This window comes from Xiphophorus hellerii, chromosome 18 (genome assembly GCF_003331165.1).
Source record: "Xiphophorus hellerii strain 12219 chromosome 18, Xiphophorus_hellerii-4.1, whole genome shotgun sequence".
Classification (NCBI taxonomy): Eukaryota; Metazoa; Chordata; class Actinopteri; order Cyprinodontiformes; family Poeciliidae; genus Xiphophorus; species Xiphophorus hellerii.
Window position 1 is genome coordinate 34752587 of NC_045689.1, and position 19428 is coordinate 34772014.

The 19428-nt window shown below is 38.4% G+C and overlaps 1 protein-coding gene across 2 annotated transcripts in view; it reads right to left on the reverse strand.

The window, feature by feature from the left end:
• Positions 1-19428, reverse strand: part of pou2af1 (POU class 2 homeobox associating factor 1) — a 35360-nt gene that overhangs the window by 14837 nt on the left and 1095 nt on the right. For both annotated transcript variants that reach the window (XM_032590246.1, XM_032590245.1), the window contains exon 2: positions 4011-4138. In XM_032590246.1, coding sequence (XP_032446137.1) covers positions 4011-4138 — 128 coding nt within the window. The remainder of the gene's footprint in view (positions 1-4010; positions 4139-19428) is intronic.

Here is a 19428-nt window from a genome sequence, read left to right on the forward strand (position 1 = left end):
TGTGGTGGCGCAGGGGGTTAGCACGCTCCACGTTTGGAGGCCTTAGTCCTCGACACGGACGTCGAGTGTTCGACTCCCGGTTCCTGCGACCTTTGCCGCATGTCTTCCGCCCTCTTTCCTCTCTGCCTACTGTCTCAAAAAATACGAGCCACTAGCACCGCAAAAAGCCTTTGGACAAAAAAATGGAAAAAAAAAACAACAATTCACTGAAACCTTTAATGAAAACGAGAGAAATTGGCATGTTTCCATTAGGCAAATAAATTTTAGAAATGTCAAAGATTAGGTCATTAGTTGTGTTTTCATAGTCAATGAAAACACAACTAATGACTTTGACCACCATTATTATTGTGAAAAGTATGATATGGGGAGACTTTTGTATGTAGTTCTGACTTCAGCACCAATTGACTAGTTCACAGCCAGTGATGGCATAGTTACTTTGAAAAAGTAACTTTAATCGAATTACTGATTACTCCTTGAAAAAGTAACTTTTTTAGTTACTTTCAGCAGCTGCTAACAACAACGCTCGACCACCTGTGAAAATTACATAGATCTTTGCCAATACTTAATTGTAAGCTATTTTATAATGGAAACATCAACAACATGTCTCCACTTATAAGTTTGAACTGAAGAGGAGATTTTTTTAATGGTTACAGTACAAAAAGAAAAAACGTTAGTAATTTGTGCATGTTTTTGTGTGGTCCACTATTGTCTGGAAAACTCTAAGAAGAATTCCCCCCACCCTCAGCCTCCAGGTTGTGCGTTACGGCCCTGCGGTTGGTGTCAGAACGCAGCGCTCCTCCTGCGGCTCCACAATTCAGATGGCTGCTGCACAGATTTGTGACACTAATCTTAATATTAATAATTATAATGGCGTTTAGTTGCACAACTTTACGGACCTTTTCATTCGTGGCTGTTTTCACGTTTTTTGCGCTGTTCATATTAGTCTCGATGTTTCCAATTTTCTGGATAGCTTGACGTGATTGACTGGTAATATATTAACTTGACATTAACAAAAACACAGCGGGACGGATCATCCGGGAAATGATAGACTAAAACTAACTAGATGTCAGATAAATTCTGGGATTTCTTATGAGTCTCTGCTTATTTCCAAGCCCAAATCAGTAACTTCACGTTCAAAAACGAGCCCAAAAAGGCGCAACCCGCCACTCATTAAATTTGCAAGCGACTTAAAAAAAAAAAAAAAAAAGCCCGAAGCAGCTTATAAAAATCGAACTTGGCGACAGAAATTCAAAATGGTTCCTGTTTTTCCACCAACAAAATGCGCATCTCCCTCCATTGTTTACATTTATGTAGCATAGAGACGTCGGTCACTCGACAAGACACGTAGAGGAAATATGATTAAATAACAAAAGAAGACAGTAACGCAAAGTGATTTCGATAAGTAACTGTAGTCTGACTGCTGGATTTGAAATAGCAACGCGTTAGATTACTCGTTACTGAAAAAAGTGGTCCGACGTCATACTGACATCACTGTTCACAGCTGTGTGTCATATCTCTATCACCTCTTGTGATTTATGAATGTCTAGCGGGAGAGTAGAGGTTGCTCATCTTTGCAAGTTTATGATGGAAATATGTTGCTAACAAAATTGTTGAGAGGCATCTGGTGAGTTTTCTAATTTGGAAGGTTACATTATCTTAAATCAATACCTTTGATACAGAGCAGTAGTAGCTTTACTTGCCTCTCTGACTGGACACACAATACCTAAAGCACTCTTTCTGCTGATAGTGAAGACTTGACCCCTCTTCTTGACCTCAGTGGAGAACACAATGTCTCTTAGAATTAGAATGAAATTTTATGAGGACTGGGAAAGTTAGCTGAGATGCTGCCAATAAAACAGAATACCTGCAACACCTCTGGCAGATTGTCCCAATATCCCTAAAGCACACTTTGAACCTACTTTATTAGTTGTAAGCTTTTAATACAAGCAACATAGAGCTTTACATCTTTGTCTAAATGTATTTTCATAGACAAAAAGTGGTCATTTTAACAGTTTAAACTCCAGAGTCATACACACACTAAAATCTCAGTGAGCTCTTTAACAATATACCGCATATTGACTGGATTCCTGTGTTAGATGTTTTAGTAAATTGTTGCTGTTTTTCTTCATCTGTCTTATGTCTCTATACACCTTGAGTTCTGCATTTTCAATTCTGTTGTATTTGCACAATAAAAACATTCATTCATTGTAATAGTATTTATATTCTAACACATAATCACTCAAAGTGCTTCTACACTCTAGAGTCTCATTCATCCAGCCATGCTTTAATGTCATGCCTTTATACTGCAGCACACTAATATATAGGCAAGGCCTGAAATGGCCACGTCAACATGTGAAGCTGGAATTGAACTCACAACTTTCCTATTACAAGACAACTAATTTTCCATGGGAGATGGAAATTGATGAAGTGAGGGGCAGTGCAATTTCTAACACATGCCATAGATCCTCATTTTGAAACCAACCTGTCAGACAATTAGCCCGGTCTATTGTTCCAGCATTCCCAATCCCAGTACTGAATCGCCTCTCTCTCATTCCTCCTTTAGCTATTCTTGTTAAATCATGTTTTCATCATTTTTTATTCATTAAAATCTTCAATATTAACTTCATGCCTCAGTCTCTCTGCATATGGAACCACTTTAACCTCAATGCAACATGACATAATCAGTCCAATGAGAAAAAACATTGGGAACAACATTTAAATATTAGACTTTTTAATGACTTGATGAATGATGAGTGGATGTAAAATTCAGAGTTAGAATTGTACCACACCTAATCAGTTGGTTCACACTGTGAAGCGGTATCTGCCTGACAACTCTTTCTGTGTGTGTGTCGCTGTGTGTTTGTAAGTCTGATAAGTGTTAAAAAAAAGCTAAGTAGGAGGGCTCTTTGGCAATTGTATGAGTTATTTTGCATAGGGCTGCATGCCCAGCCCTGGAGCCATGCAGAGAATGGCTGTAACTGTCATGGAAAAACACCTGGAACATATAAGGACAAAATCCCCCTCTGACTACTCACAATCACATCAGCCCTTCTTTCAAGTTACAAGTGCCACACATAATTTATCAAAAGACAGCTACATACCTCCTACACAAAATTGCTCTTTTCTGCTTAGAGTCTGTTTTTGCAAACTAACAGGAGACTTTGATATCTTTGTTGGCCTTCCTAGTGCAGAGATCATGAAAATAATTGGTGCAATCCATCAAGAGGTTCCCGAGAAAAGAGTGCTGTCACAAGTGTGTGATCAAAAAGCAACATTAAGAAAAATACATCTCCTAAACAATGGATATGTTGGTGTATGGATGTGAATTTAAATAAGAAATGACATGTTATTTTAAGTGTTCTACTGAATCCATGCAGAAAATCTCCCAGGATTAGAGCTGTTTGAGTTGTGTAACAGCACCAAATTGAGTCATGGTTCTATGTTTTTTGTTGCTGCAATAAATGTCATACTTCAAATTTAAGTGAGAGCTGAAGTCATGGGATACTGTTTCTTTTGCTGTAGGAGTAAAACCTTCTAGGAAAACTTTATAATGAATGATATGTATTACTCAACAAATGTCACCAAAATGAAGGTAGGGGAATGCAGAATGTGTGATGTCAGTAGTGTACACTGACATCAGAACTCCACTCTAACACCTGGATGTTGCCACTGGTGGAAAAGACAAAGCAGTCCACAGGAAGTGGTAGGACGATGATGGCACTGCATGTTTTTTAATTACTTATCCCACAAACAAACTTATTCATGTGTGATTTTAATTGCATTTCTTATTTCATGGAAACAGCACAAATGAGAAATTGTGTTTTAGATGTTAAAGGAATATGAGTTTTGCACACATTTGCTATGTGTGAAAAACTTTATGTCATCAATCTGATTCATGTGTTCTGAACCAGGAAAATGTCTGAAATATTCAGAACACCAGCTGTTGAGGACTGACTTGGAACACCATTGCAGTTTGTGACTGTCAGTTTCATGTGTGATGATGTCCTCACAGCTGTGAAATGCGTGGTCTTAGTGCTGTGATGCTCCAGGCTCCTCTTTCTCCTCAGCAGCTCCTTAACTGGATCCCGGACACGAACTCCCTGGTACGGCCGGGACCTTCCCTGGGCAGATGGCTGTGCTGGAAAGACCAGAATCACACCACAAACATCAAGGTGCTTTCCCCTCTAACTGCCTCTAAACTTGTTTGAATGACTTAAAGAAGTGCAAAAAAAAACAAAAAACAAACCCATATTAACTTTTTGAAAAGAATCAAGTGTGAAACTACCAGGAATCCATTATCTTTCAGTTTTGTCACATTTGATAACCCAGCTAGCATCTAGATTGGGCCAAGAAATATCTGAAGACAGATTTTCAGATTTTGCAAATGTCTGAAGAATGAAATGTTGTTGTTTTTTTTGTTCTCCATCATTTTGACCGACAGCATTAAAAAAAATCCGTCATGTTCTATTTTTACCAGTTAAATTATAATCATATTTACATAGGCTATTCAGCCGCATTTTTTTTCTCCTCCCCTCCAAGGGGTCTTTTGTGGGCTCTAGTGTCCCTTGTATGAAAGTAGGCTGACAGGAAAGGGGGAAAGAGAGGGGGTAAGACATGCAGCAAACATCACCGGGTCCAGGAATCAAACCCACGACGGCCACGTTGAGGACTCAAGGCCTCCAAACATGGGTTGCGCTATCCCCTACGCCACCACAGCACTCCCCCAACCGCATTTTTATTCACCTAGTTCAGGCGACGGCAACCCAAAATGTTGAAAAAGCCATATTGGACCAAAAAAGCCCCAACAAATCTGTCTGGAGCCACAGAAAATTAAAAGCCTTATATAAGGCTTATAATGAAGGCAAAACAAGCTTTAAGTGTTTATATTAGCCTATTATCAAAATGACTAAGTGTATTAGCATTCATGATTAAATGTTTATTTTCCCTGCAGTGCGTCCTGGAAGGAATGATGCACCACGTGACTCTGTTGTACAATGGTGCTATAAGTTTACCTTCCGTTACAATATTAATATATTATGTTCGTTGACAGGGAAAGGGTAATTTTTTTTTCCTTTTGGAACCCGTAAAATCTGCTCCCAAAAGCAGTTTGCATAACGATCGCTCTTTATAAATAGTCACCATTAAGTTGTGATCGAACAAACAACTAAACTGAACATGCTTAAAGTGCCCCTTATCTGGGCAACAAATGGAAAGCAATAAAACGCAACCTGCAGTTATAAAATAAAACAGCAGCCTTTTGAAAAAGTAAAGTATATAAAATTAAATTGGTTTAAGTTTGATTTCTGTGCAAATGCCAAGCAAGTCAGTGCAATGGTAAAATATAGCAGCAATTTTTTTTTTTTGACATTCAACCATCCTCAGATCTGAGCAACAAAACACAATAATATCGCTAAGTGTCATTCTAAATATATACTGACAAAAATCACTAATCAATTATAAAAACAACCATCCATCCATCCATCCATCCATTTTCTAACACCCTTGTCCCTAAAGAGGTCAGGAGAGGTCCTGGTGTCTATCTCCAGGTAACGTTCTAGGTGAGAGGCAGGGTCACCCTGGACAGGTCGCCAGTCTGTCGCAGGGCAACACAGAGACAGACAGGACAAACAACCATACACACACACACTCACACCTAGGGAGAATTTAGAGAGACCAATTGACCTAACTGTAATGTTTTTGGACTGTGGGAGGAAGCCGTAGTACCCGGAGAGAACCCACACATGCACAAGGAGAACATGTAAACTCCATGCAGAAAGACCCCGGGCCGGGAATCGAACCCAGGACCTTCTGGGCCCTGGCAAGGCTGCAAGGCAACAGTGCTTCTGTTTACGGATATCACTGAACAGCTTCTCAACATAGAGCATGCAAGATGCAACTTTAATCTTGACGCGGCAGCTAATGTAACAAACCTTCCCTGGAAACCTCTTTCCACATTACCGTAATTTTTGGACTATAAGCCGCTACTTCATCCCCACGCTTTGAACCATGCAGCTTATAGCCCGGTATATACATTTCCAGTTTTTTTTTGGGGGGGGGGGATTTATTTGTAGGTGCCCCTTATGGTACGGTGCGCTCTATAGTCTGGAAAGTACGGTACTCTTTTTGTTGTTTGACAACTTCTCGAATGTTTGCTCTGTAGAGCAAACATTCAGGTAATCCTTCAAATGATTACCTGAATGTTACCAAACATTCCAATTCTTGGACCGTCAAATGATTCGGTCCAAGAATTGTAGAAGCTCTCCTCAGATATTTTTCTCTTTTCCCCTTTGCTCTCCATGGCCCACCACACACCCGTCGGTTTGCTTACAACAGCCACCTTGCCTCACCCCCGCCCAGCTGGAAGAAATGTCACAGGCTATGACGCAAATCTTTGTTGACAGAAATGTTGAAATTTAATATTTATTCTACACATTTTTACAGCATTGGAAAATGTTAAGAATTACTTTGTCATGTTTGTCCTCCTACAGAAACCATATTAAAACAAAAAATATATTTCCCACCCCCATCTTTTTCCATTTATAAACATTTTGAAAAAGCTCCAGAGAGCCACTAAGGCAGCGCTAAAGAGCCGCGGGTTGCCGACCCCCGACCTAGTTGAACCGTGAATCCAGATCCCATCACACATAGATCAGATAAATGCATCTAACTTTTTGTCTGTAGTGACAAAAACCACTGACTGAGGCCCCAATAACTTCTAATAAAATAAATTAAACGATTTCACTTAAATTACAAGCACCTCACCTGCTGAATGCACAGCCTCACAAATTCCTCCTGTCTGCATCTGCAGAGAAATCTGCGCTAGTTCATCGGTCAGTTGGATCTGTCTGATTGAAACCGATCAATTGAACTTTTTTTACCCTCTGCGCTTTTTATGAGAATTCATTTGTGTGGTTTCTCTTCTCCGAAACAAACAGATGTTACTTCTCAAGAACGCCGCTCTTCTTCTGGGATTGGGAGGGTAATGTCTTCCAGCTCCATTTGTTAAAACTGCAGGATGAGTTAAGTTTAATTATTCGCACTGCATGTTACGGTCTAATTAACTTCTGCACCTTTATTTATTTATTTCCTCAAGATAAACTGCCGGCTCCTCTGTTTAGACTATAAATGGATTAGCTCAACTTTGCATTCTCTTTAGTTTTCTCTGTTCTGTATGTAATGGAGACTGGAATTAAACGTGCCATTTCAACCAAAGGTTTGAAATGTGCTTCTGAACCAGACGCTCTCCAAACTGTCCGGTCCATAACTCTTCAACATGTTGTCAGCTCCTGGTCAGAAAGATGTATTTAGTTCAGACTCCATGAGAAGATATTCGGAAAGGATTTTTTAAATTGATTAGTTTTAGTTGCCTCTGCAATGAAATCTTTGCCTGAAGTCCATGTCTGCCCATGTGCACCAGTCAGGGGTGTTAATTATAACCTGTCAAATGACCGACAGCCTTCAAATGTTCCCGTCGTTTAAAAAAATAACCGGTCAAATGCGGAAAATATTCCGTTAACGCAACCTCTGGCTGTTATTGTTAAAGATGAGCTGGTTGGACCTTTTCGCATTGAAGATGGGCTCAAAATCAACTCTCAAACTTTCTGTCAGTTTTTTTGGTTTTCTTCAAACTGTGGTTCAGTCAAAAAGACAGATTTTTATGCAGACAATCCATCACATGTATCCAAGAACTTATCTGAATGGAGTTAAAAGACTTCAAAGACGAAATACATTTGACATGGCCTCCACCTGACTTGAACCCAATAGAGAGCTTCTTAGAGTGGACATTTCCAGCAAACAGTCTTTCTCTGACAGTATAAGAATTGCCCCAAGTGCTTTTAAATATGCTATTTTTAAAAAGCCCCAGTTTGACTCTTCAATTTTATCTAATTTTAGTCCTATTTCTCATTTACTTTTTCTTTCCAAAATGTTTGAAAAAAAAAAGTTTTAATGTCTTGGAGTCAAACAGCATATATGGAAAATTTCAATCAGGTTTCAGATTGAGACACAAAACTGAGACTACCTTATTAAAAACACATAATATTACTATGTCCAACAGTAAGTGCCCTGTTATTCTGGCTCTATTGGACCTTACAGCAGTCTTTGACAAGGTGGACCATCAAAACACTTTGTTGGTATCCGTAGCACCGCACTGACATGGTTTACTTCCTCTCTGACAGAACATTCTAGGGAGCTGTGAAAAAGTTGAATGTCAATAGGGGGAGATCAACTTTATGAATCCCATAATGCAGCTCTTGAGGCTGATGTGACAAATGCACCCAAACCTTTAAACCAATGTAACAACAAGTCTCCACAGAGATATACGCAAACAGATCTACAAGAAACTTTTGTCGTATTTGAGGGGCTCACAAACTCTCCTGTGACTGTCCCACTGAACTCCACTCTAACATAGCCTACTTCTTTGTAGACAAGATGTAAAAAATTAGAGGTTTAATCTACACATCCACACTAAATCCAGTAGCAATGTTATGCTCAAACATAAATGCAGAAAAAATGGCTCAATTTCAAATTCTGAACTATAAAGGTTTAGAAGAAATAATAAATTAATTAAGCTCTTCTTCCTGCTGTCTTGATATCATTCCCAAAACTTTCCTTAAGAAAGTTCTGCCTGTCATTCCATGTCATCTGATTTAAATAGTAGACACATCCCTCTCATGAAGTGTTTTCCACAAGGCTTTAAAAACTGCAGTTATCAAACCACTGATATAAAAGAACAATCTGGACAAATCACTACTACAGAATTACAAGTCCGAGCATGAATCAAGACATTAACCATTAACACTAGACAAGCAAGCATAGCTGCAGGGGAAAACCACAAGGCAGTACAGCCCAAAGCCTGAGTCATAGAGCAGAGGCACTGACCTGCACTGACCCTTCTGCTCTGTAGCAATGTGAGCTTTAGAGGTAGTGCTATAAAAAAAGCAAAAGATCCAGGAGAGAAAGGTTGTTATAAAGCTATAAAATCTGTGCTGAGAAGAGGGTAAAGCTAGATGAAATGGGCCATATAGGTTAGACATTGATAAAGCTAATGTTTCTTCACTGAACCACTGCCTCCCCCTCAACAATCCTAGAAGTCTGAAACTTGATACCAGTCATTCACTACAGAAAGGAAGACTGCTGCAATGCCCCTAATAATTGCTAATAAATTAATAAAAGTTAGCAATTAGCACATCTAAAGTTCTATCTCTGGTCTGTTGTCATGATCTCAACTCCCACTCATGTTCCACGTTACCTTAAGAACATAATGATTTACCACCGGGAGTGTGATTTATGAAGCCTGAACCGGATTGCTGGTGCCTTTTTTGCCTCTATATTTAGCCCGTTCGAATGGAGGTCCAAGTTGGCATATAAAAGGAGAGAAGAGAGAAGGAGAATGAGAGATAAACGTTGCCTGTTAAATATTTGGAAGATTTAAAAAATGTAAAACAAAAATAATGAAATATGGACAAGTAATGTGCTCCACCAATGCCAATTTTGATCTGCAGGATTACTGAATTATTCCAGCTCACTGTTACCTCACGGCAGAATAAGTTTGGATTCCCTGCGCATTTTCACCAACAGACACATTGCAAAGTGACGTCATGAACACAAGATTGCGTCAAAAACATGATCACTTCTTAATAATGGAAAAATAAACATAATGACTGAATGTTCCACTCTTTGTGCGGGAAAAGTTTGCATATTTTTTTGGACTTGAATCTTGATGCATTAGTGGAGGTTTTGTCAGTCAGTTACAATGGTATGTGTAGCATTGTATGCTACACATAGGGCCATTGCCACAATGACAGAGAAAATAGAACAATGAGTGGTTTTGAGTTATTCTGCCACAGTTTTTCTGCATTATTTTCCCTTTACTGTGGCACACTACTAAATTAATAAAACCAGCATCTCCAGGTTTCATTAAGTTAGCGGAATTGTTCTACCACAGCAGCACGGCTATGGATGGCAAGTAAAAGAATCATCTTTTTGATTTCTGGATGTAAACAATAACATGCAATGTGTCTATAGACCACAAAAAGTGGTGCAGATTATATTTGTCTGCTACATGTTCCACAAACCATATCTGTGTCGCATGATTATTGCATCCAGACTGCTGACAATTTTTATGCAATTACAGTATTTTTCGGACTATAAGGCGCACCGGATTATAAAATGCAGTATCAGTGAACGGATCTATTCTCATATATAAGACGAACCGGATTATAAGGCGCATAAAGCGAAACAAAATACGGTAGTTGGATAGGTCTGACTTTATTCAAATCATTAAAAATAACTGTCAATATTACACAAAAAAGTACACTCACTTTTTCAATCATTCATCTTCTACGAATCTATCTCAAATTCCTCGTCTTCGGTGTCGGAATTTAACAGTTGGGCGATAACGGCATCAAGCAAGCCCGGATCCCTCTCGTCATCATCCAATTCAGTTTCATTGCTGTTGCTTGAAACTGATGGTGCTTCAATGATGATTGAAGCACCGTACGTATCAGGAAAAGTGGTTCCCCACCCCAATACAAGTCTGTCTAGACAGCATAGAAAGCTGACTCCACGAGGTTTCTGACCAGCAACAATTGTGCTTCAACGATCAAGGGGAGTGGCTTCGTCGCTTACCAAAGTCGTAATAAAACATACGGTACACTGTTCATATATAAGGCGCACCGGAATATAAGGCGCATTGCCGATTTTTTGGCAAGTATAGGGATTTTATTTGAGCCTTATAGTCCGAAAAATACAATACATAAAAATGAGAAACACCACAATTAAATTCAATATTGTTCTATGTTATTTAAAAAATAAAATTGAATATAAACAGCCACCAGAGACCAGAAAACCATCATGGAGTCAAAGTTGAATCCTTTCCTCACACTACAAACAAATTTCAAGCCATTATATATTTGCATCCCACAGTTAAAACAGTGGTCAGAAACTGTACAAAATATGGGACAATTCATTGATTCCCCAAAACTGATTAAATATTTGGAGAAAAAAACAATTATGAAAATTACTTAGATTAAATTATGTCCATATTAAAACCTAATGGAGGCAGCATCATGATCGGGGCTTGCTATTCTTTAGCTAGAACTAGTGTTTTTGTCAGCTTTTCTGTTGAACTGCACAAAAGAATGTGGTCTCATCTGTAAAATGGTCTCTACTCTAAAATCAGTCATTTTACTAGTTATGTGTAAACTCTTGAGACTATACATGGCTCAGTCAGCCCAAGTGTTTTTAGCTGGGCTGGTGGCACACCTGAGATTGATGAGTGATGCGTGGCGTGTATGAAACTGCAGCAGCAGCGGAGTTTTGGTGAAGAAAAATAATAGAAAGTACGGTGCGGAAAGGCTCTGGAAGGAAAAAGAGTACCTTCACCTCGGGACGGATCCACTCAGAGGGGAGCGTCGGAGGTTTTGGCCGGGATGAAGTTTGTTTTCTTTTGTTTTGATTTGTTTTTGGAAAACCGGCTGGACGCTAAAGAATTTTAGAACTAGCCTGCTAAGACCAACCACTGAGTGGTCATGAGTGGTGCGTTTTTAGGAAAAGAGAAAAACTACATATTTAAAGACAAAAAAGAAACTATTAAACAGAGCGTCTGATGGACAAGGGATCGTGAGGGCTTGCCCTTCTCAACGGATGTTAGCTGGTTGAGGAACTTTGATCGGACATCTAAGGAAAGCCCCCACCACACTGTGTGTTCCATCAGGTGCCCGTTTTGTTTTCTTTTCTCTGTTCCTTTTGTCTACATCAATACGCACTTATATCACAAATGTTTATATTAGAAATAATTTACAGTTACTGGTTATTTTTATTTGCTTTATATTCAGTGAAAACTTAACATTGATCAGTGGGGACATGCTCATTTTGCTGACCTCTACACAGCAAATTGTGAAGTGCATATGTTACACTTTAAGAGTAAAGTTTACACCAAACTTGGTGATCATTTGGTGAAATTCCCAGTGTTGAAAGAACACTTCACATTGGAGTTAAAAAATAACACCAGAATAGTGTACAATTCTAACACTTTGAGTATAGACGAACTCTTTTACCTATACAATTTTACGGAGCCCTCCTATCACTTAGGTTAAATCATGTCCATGGGATTTTTTTTTTTTTTTTGCGTTCCCTCAGCATAACTGGATACTGTAAGCCTTTCTTACGGGACCGCCGTACTTTCTGCTTTAATACAAGGGTTAGGGCTAGGGTTATATGAGATTTTTCCATGAATGTTAATATCTCCTTGTGAAATATCTGACGTTTTATATATTTTTATTTAGTATAGAAAGCCACAACAAACCTATGATATAAACAGAAACTTTCCGTAAGTAGGAAAGAAATAAAAATACATCCAAACTATTTGGACTATTTCTGAGTTATTATCATGGGGTAATCAGTCATCTGACAGTTTTGATTGTGTCTCTGTTGTGCTGGTTGTCTCAAATGTTTAAAGAGCCGTTCTCATGTTCAGTTCCATCTCAACCTTACACAGACATATGCAGTGAATAAATCAATTTTCAATTATTTTTTTGCACCAAAGAGTTATTAATAATAAACACATTTTATTATTATGAAACGCGGCAAACTAATGATGGTAGAGGGCCACACTGGGTTAACCTGGGGAATCTCATCTGTCCAGCTTGTGTATCAATCAACTCCAAACCACTTCTTTGTTCTGTCACAATTATCGATTTATTCCATTTTGATCATCATGCTCCAAACTTTACAAGGACTGACCACACCGATCACCCGCTTCCTCATACACACAAAGCCAGCAGACCAGTAACCTTCCCATTCATACTTGATATTATTGGCACACAGGTAGAGAAGAAGCGCGGAGACTGTTTAGCCAATCAGGATGCAGAATACAATGCACTGTGAAAAAAAACTGCACAAAAAAATCCACGAAGCAGCGAGGCCGTGAAAGGTGAGCCGCATTATGGTTCACTGTATACAACATCAAATAGAACAGATATACTTCATAAAATTTTAACAAACAAATGGCTTCTACCGCGGTAATTATGTGAAATTAAATTAATTATATCCCAACTTCAGAAGATTTGCCTTTACCTTTACAGAGCTCTTTGGTTCCTCCTATCAGTCTGTAGCTTCTCATATTGAGGTCATCAAACCAAAGTTCAGATCTACCATAACTGACTGACACCTGCTGGCCTCAGGTTTGCAACCAGCTTGTGACTGAGAAACCAGTAACCTCCTCCTAGATGATGACATGAACTTGCTAGTTCCTCTGTCCATTGTAGTAGCTGATATATTGTGAAAATCCGGCAGAAATGATGCACTAATAAAGTCATGTTTACATAGAAACAACGCTCTGCAAGACTTTGTTTGTGAGACTTGCGGTCACGTGGGTCGGTTGTGGGCGGAGCTTGGTAAGGTCCATTAGCTGTCACCATCAGATTTCTTAAGATTTATGCAGCGCAATGATTAGACAGACATCTTCTGCCGAATAAAAAAATCCCACTGGGCAAGTTTAGCTCCAGACCGTGGACATGCAGTCTGCTATCAGAGAGATGCTTAGTATGGAGGAGCAGTTATGAAAGTAATCACAATCAGCGCCTGGAACACATGCGGTAAGTTTTGCAGCGGAATGATCTTGATTTAGCTCTGCTAACAGCTCGTTGCTCTTAAGAAGAACAGTAATAAGAGAGACAGACCAGCTGGTCAGCTTTCTGACGGGCTGCACTTTTCTGCTGACAATGTGAAAAACCAGAACTACATAACATTAGCTTGTGATATGAATTTTATTTATTTTTTGCATTAAAAAAAACAGTTCAGGTGTGGCTATTGGTTTACATCTTTTGGCTGCATTACATAAATCCAAAAGTTTGCGCATTTAAGAAAATAAAGTGCCAGAATGCAATTATATTAAAATGTACATCAAAAATAATAAACTCATCTGATTCTTTGTCATTATGTTTGGGCCATTAATGAATTTCTATAAGATAAAATATCTGGGTTCATTTGAATCCAGAACTATAACCTTAAGGTTCTCTTTTGCTGCAGACATCAACGGAGAATTGAATACAGTTGCTGCTCACGATCCACCCATAACAACAATGAACAGACCATGTAAATGGAAAAGCTTACTACATGAATCACACCATGGTGGACTGCAACCATACCAGTTAGAGGCGGTCTAGTGGAAAAGCCCTTTATGGGGGTTTGCCTTTTGTGAAGTGACCAGTCCGATCATTTCCCCCAAACTTCTCATTAAATTCTTAAACATCATGAGCGTAAACCTCTCACTGGAACTGTATAACATCCAAAACTGCATGTAAAAAGGGTTCTGGTGACGGAAAGTAACAGTTACGTCTGATTCATTAAATATCAGAAACATGCGGCTTTGGGAGGTATATTGAGGATAGGGTTGGGAGAAAAACAAACAGGTTTTTTTTTTTACCCCTCCAGGGGGTCTTTTGTGGGCTCTAGTGTCCCTTATATGAAAGTAGGCTGACAGGAAAGGAGGGAAGACATGCGGCAAATATCGTCGGGTCCGGGAGTTGAACCCACGACGGCCGCGTCGAGAACTCAAGGCTTCCAAACATGGGTCGTGCTATTCCCTACGCCACCACAGCTCGCCCCAAACAAACAGTTTTTAAACCAAACCTAACCACCTAAATGACTAATCAACAGGTACCACTGTGGATTCATGCCAGCTGAAATGTGCCAATTTTTGCCTTCATTCTGTTCTGTTGGAACTTGTCAAATTTTCATTGCTAGTCAACTTTACCCTTCTCCCCCACATACAGGCAATGCTTTTACTTAATCACCTGATAAATTATACTCAGTGGAATCTATCTGTTGCAACATCATGCTATTCAGGTTTCTTGTCATATTTACAGGGAGTCTTTTAACTGACACCACTAATTTAGCAGAACTTTGTTCTGATACTTGCAAACTTAGTTATTTTAGTAATTAAGTTACTTATTAAATAAAAAACAATGTTAAAGTCTGTTCAACAAGTAAACAATAAGAATTGAATGAAAAAACAACAAAAAATGCTTAACTTATGCTCATTCATTTAAATGTAAGGAATTCTCTAAAGTGGCAGTACTTTTTATTTCATTTTTTTCCTGCAAAAAGTGGACCAACCTAAACAGTTACCCTATGCAGATGTACTACAACACACCCAGTCCTTTGGAGTAAATTGGAGTACATTTCTGAAAACAACCTCAGAAATTCTGAGTTCAATCTCAAAAAATTGTCAAGAAAAAAACCTTTGAAATTTCTAAGTTTGAAAAGTTGCAAACTTCCTAGTAAAAACAGATATTTTGAGATTAATCTCAGAAATGTTCTAGACAAGACGGGAAATTTTTTAGTTACAAAAGTTGATCATTTTTAACTTGAAACTCAGAAATTTCCTAGTTTTTTCCAAGAGAATTTCTGAGCTTTTTGGCAATTTTTCTTCAGTCTACAATTGCCTTAATATGCCATCATCCAAATGACTATATATATATTCCTCTTCTGACAGAGGAAGGAGTCTTGTGGTCCACCCCACTGATCTGTGTGCCCTCTTCTTGACCTCTGTCATGACAGCCTGAGGGTCTTCTGACAGATCCCATCTGCAAGTTGCCTCCATGGACTGAAGCTTTTTTCTTTAAATAAACATAGCATGTGATACTGTGCCATGTATAGTCAAGTCTGTGGTACCTCGCTTTAACATTATGGATACCGACCAATAGATGTGCCCCACCTTCTTTACCTTCTTTAGTTGCTCTCGGACTTGTAGAAATGTGGTTACAGTTATATCATTTAGCTGATTATAAGTTTGTATTGAAACTCAGTTATATTTTTTTCTACTGTAGAAACCCATTAAAACATCCAACCGTATTTTTGTGTTCCATTCCTGTTGCTTTCTGTCTCGAACTGAGGCAGTCTTTATCATGGAACAATCAGGGATTAGTCCCTGATTGTTAGGGTTCTGATTGACTACAGACAGATAACGGTACAAATATGGTTATGGTTATTTTTACATAACCATAATCTCACCTTAGTTAATTTATCACCTTTATGAAAGGTATTGGACACAGGTGGTGTCACATCTGATTTCTTCAGGTAGAAACCATCTGTAATTCTGTACATTTCAGGCATTTTGGTACCTGCCCTGACACAACTAAACAGTGTCAATCAATTTTCTCTGCTCTGACTTAAGAAATATATTAATGCCACATTTCAGAAAGGTCAAACAGAATAAACAGAAATCTGAACTACAATAAATGAAAACCTGCTCTATTATAGAGCTTTTTTTAAAAAAAACTGTGTACAGTTAAATCAAATTATATGTGACGTGTGGTATTGGTAAGCTAATACCACATGTAGTTTTTTCTAAGTGTCAGAAGTTAAATCAGACCAAACTTTTCTTGTTTCAGCTTAGTTAGAATTATCAAGATTATTTCTATTTGTTATATGCCAGAAAATTTGGCGAGAACATTAACATACATATTACATGTATGTTAATGTAACATTAACATGTAATATGTATGGTCAGCGTTTTAAACTGTATGACTTGAGCTAAATGTTTTGGGATTCCTGAACCAAAGTCAAAAACCTTGTGTACATGCTTACTGAAACTGGTAAGACTGTTGTTATCCAGTTAAACTGCCCTGCATCGAGATGGGCTGAAATGCCACTCAGCGAGGAAGAAGCCTTTACTTCGAAAGACATATAAAAAGCCGGCAGAGGGACAAAGATCTTCATTTTTGGAGACGCAAAAAGAAACTTCATTTTGTAATGTTCTTTGAAATCAAATGTTTACATACATCAGTGTTTTAAACTGTATGACTTGAGCGGGAAATCATTACTCTTGACCTCCCTGGAGTTATCTGGCATTTGGTATGCCCAGCTGCCTCTGCTGGCTAATGCCTCAGGGGTTAGGGTTGGGAGGTTTTAGGTGCTTCTCTTTCCCAGTGCAGAACCATTCTTGCTTTCAGGGTCTTGTGCAACTTCTAACCTCAGCTTAGCCTCTTTGGGCTAGGGACTGCTACTCCTGTGATTACTGCTGACCTACCCTTGTGTCAGGTGTTCAGGTTACTCAGTAGAGGTGTTTGGTTTGTGTTTGCCTGGGGCTGTTCTGGCATTCAGGAGCTGAGGTTATCTGCCTTTTTTTACTCGTGGCCCCTGACGGTTGCAAGGTTCCAACTCTTCTCACAGTTTTAATTGTTTTTTTTTCAATTTCACACCTGATCCGCTAACACACACCACCAAGATGCAAGCATACACCTTTACTTCTGTACAAGTAATCTAAATAGCTGAAGGTCAAAACACACAAGCTCTTATTTATTTTTGTAAGCTATCTACTTAAATGCTAGATACAGTCTTGATTTAATAAAGTCAGACATGAAATAAGAATATTGCATTGAGACATCCTTTTTGTTGAGCAAATGACTTTTTTTAATTTACTTGACCTTTTAAATTCCTTGCCACTAGAAGACAGCCATATATAACTAAAGTTTCAATTGAAGATGGAATGTTGATTCATTAATATGTAACGGAAGATCAACATGCCCAGTCCTGATAAAGAACACTGTGAATTTGACACCATTTATCCCAGAATACAACACTATTCAGAGCAAGATACATAATGAAAAGCAGGATGCATGCTTCAAAAAACATGACAGAAAGTGATGTTCCTTAAAAACCCCTGCAACTTCCTTGTGTCTAGACCCCATAACGTGTTTTAAATACTGCGGCATAGGTGGGAAAACAGAGAAGAGAGTTACAGCTGATTTAGCATCTAATCATGTTTACCCAATTGAGCAATTGTTAAAATGATCAATATGATGCCAGGGAAAACACCAGAATGAAAACATGTATAAAAGCGTTTTAAATCTCATGATCAACATTCATGAGAGCTGCTGTGACACAAAACTGAAGCATGGAATTGTCTTATTTGTATGTATTAAAGCTGGATGGGCTTCTGTGTTGCTACAGTGTTAAAGAGGTTACCTGTTTGCAGACCAGAAAAGAGGCAGCTGGTATTAAAATCATTTAACCAAATGATACGTGACCGACTTCATTCCCTGGTGAAGCCCTTCCACCCATAATTTATCACTTTTAAACCGCCATTTCTGTCAGTGTTTTATTTAGTTAAGCTAAAAAAAACAATTATTCATACACAAAGCAGATTTAAGTTCAAGGTTTTAAAAAAAAAAATCAACTATAATGTTCATTCAGATTGGAAGCACTGTTAATATTTAAGAGGGGTTCAACCAATTTCCTGTCTGAGAAACTGTGAAGGGAGCTAAAGATTAGGATGACAACAAAGCAGGTTGACAATCTCAAAAACTTGGAGCTCTTCATCAAAGACAAATCGTCAGAATACCTGTAGAAACATTATAAAGGGCATTTGATTGCTGCATTACCATTATATATTTTTCCATTAATTATTGAGAAAGGCCTTCATAAGAAGGCCTCCGTTTTCTAATCAAATGTTATTGAAAACAGATTTTATGTATGTACACAAACACTTTTTTCCTGTAAATTTATTGTACTACTTTGGAACCAGTTTACACAGAATGATGTGGATGACATCAAAGCAGAAAGTGTTAAACATGGTGAACGAGATAACTGGCTGCAGTTGGATATATTTAAAGTTTGTGATAACCTTTTGGCAATCACCGATAGAAAGAAAAAGATTCTTCCTGCATCAAGTGGGCAGCACAGAAAAGCAGGTGCTACCATCTGAGTTCTACTACAATTGATAGTAGCCACACTGGCACATCCACTGGAAGGAAAGAAACACACCCAGTATAACACTTTCATCCTATTGGCTGAGAGGTTGCCAGCTGACGGTACTTTTTGTTTTGAGAGAGCAGAAAAGAATTTGCAAGCAAGCAGAGAGGTTTAGGAGCAGAGATTTGGATCCGAGCAGAGAGAAGTTTTGAGCGCGAGGTGAAAGGTTTGAGAGAACACAGAGAATATTTTAAAGTTTTGAATACAAACAGCTTCTCGACTTATGGCAGTAAAATTCCCCATACACAAACCTTACCAAATCTCAAGAATGAATTGTTATTTTATTTTTATTTTGAAAGTTATTGAAGCTTAAAATGATCTTACTGGGAAATCTTGTTAAAAGCATTGAGCTCAGTTTTATTATATCTGATTTAAATCTAGACTTCAGGATTAAAACAGTTTTTAAACTTATTCCAAATCACCAAATGTTTATTTTTGTCTCTTTAGATAAAACACTTCTCTGGTTTCTTTTGGCATGTAATTATTCCCAAACACAAAATGAATTTCTGCAGAACTCTGAGGTTGTCCAGCAGCCAACATCCACAAAGAAACTGTAAGAATTCCTGGCAAAGCACTAAAGGAGTGGGCTTCAAACAAGGGTGTGGTGCTTAATGAGCTAAATGTTTCACAACACCAGTAAAACCAGTATTATTAATACAAAGATATGTT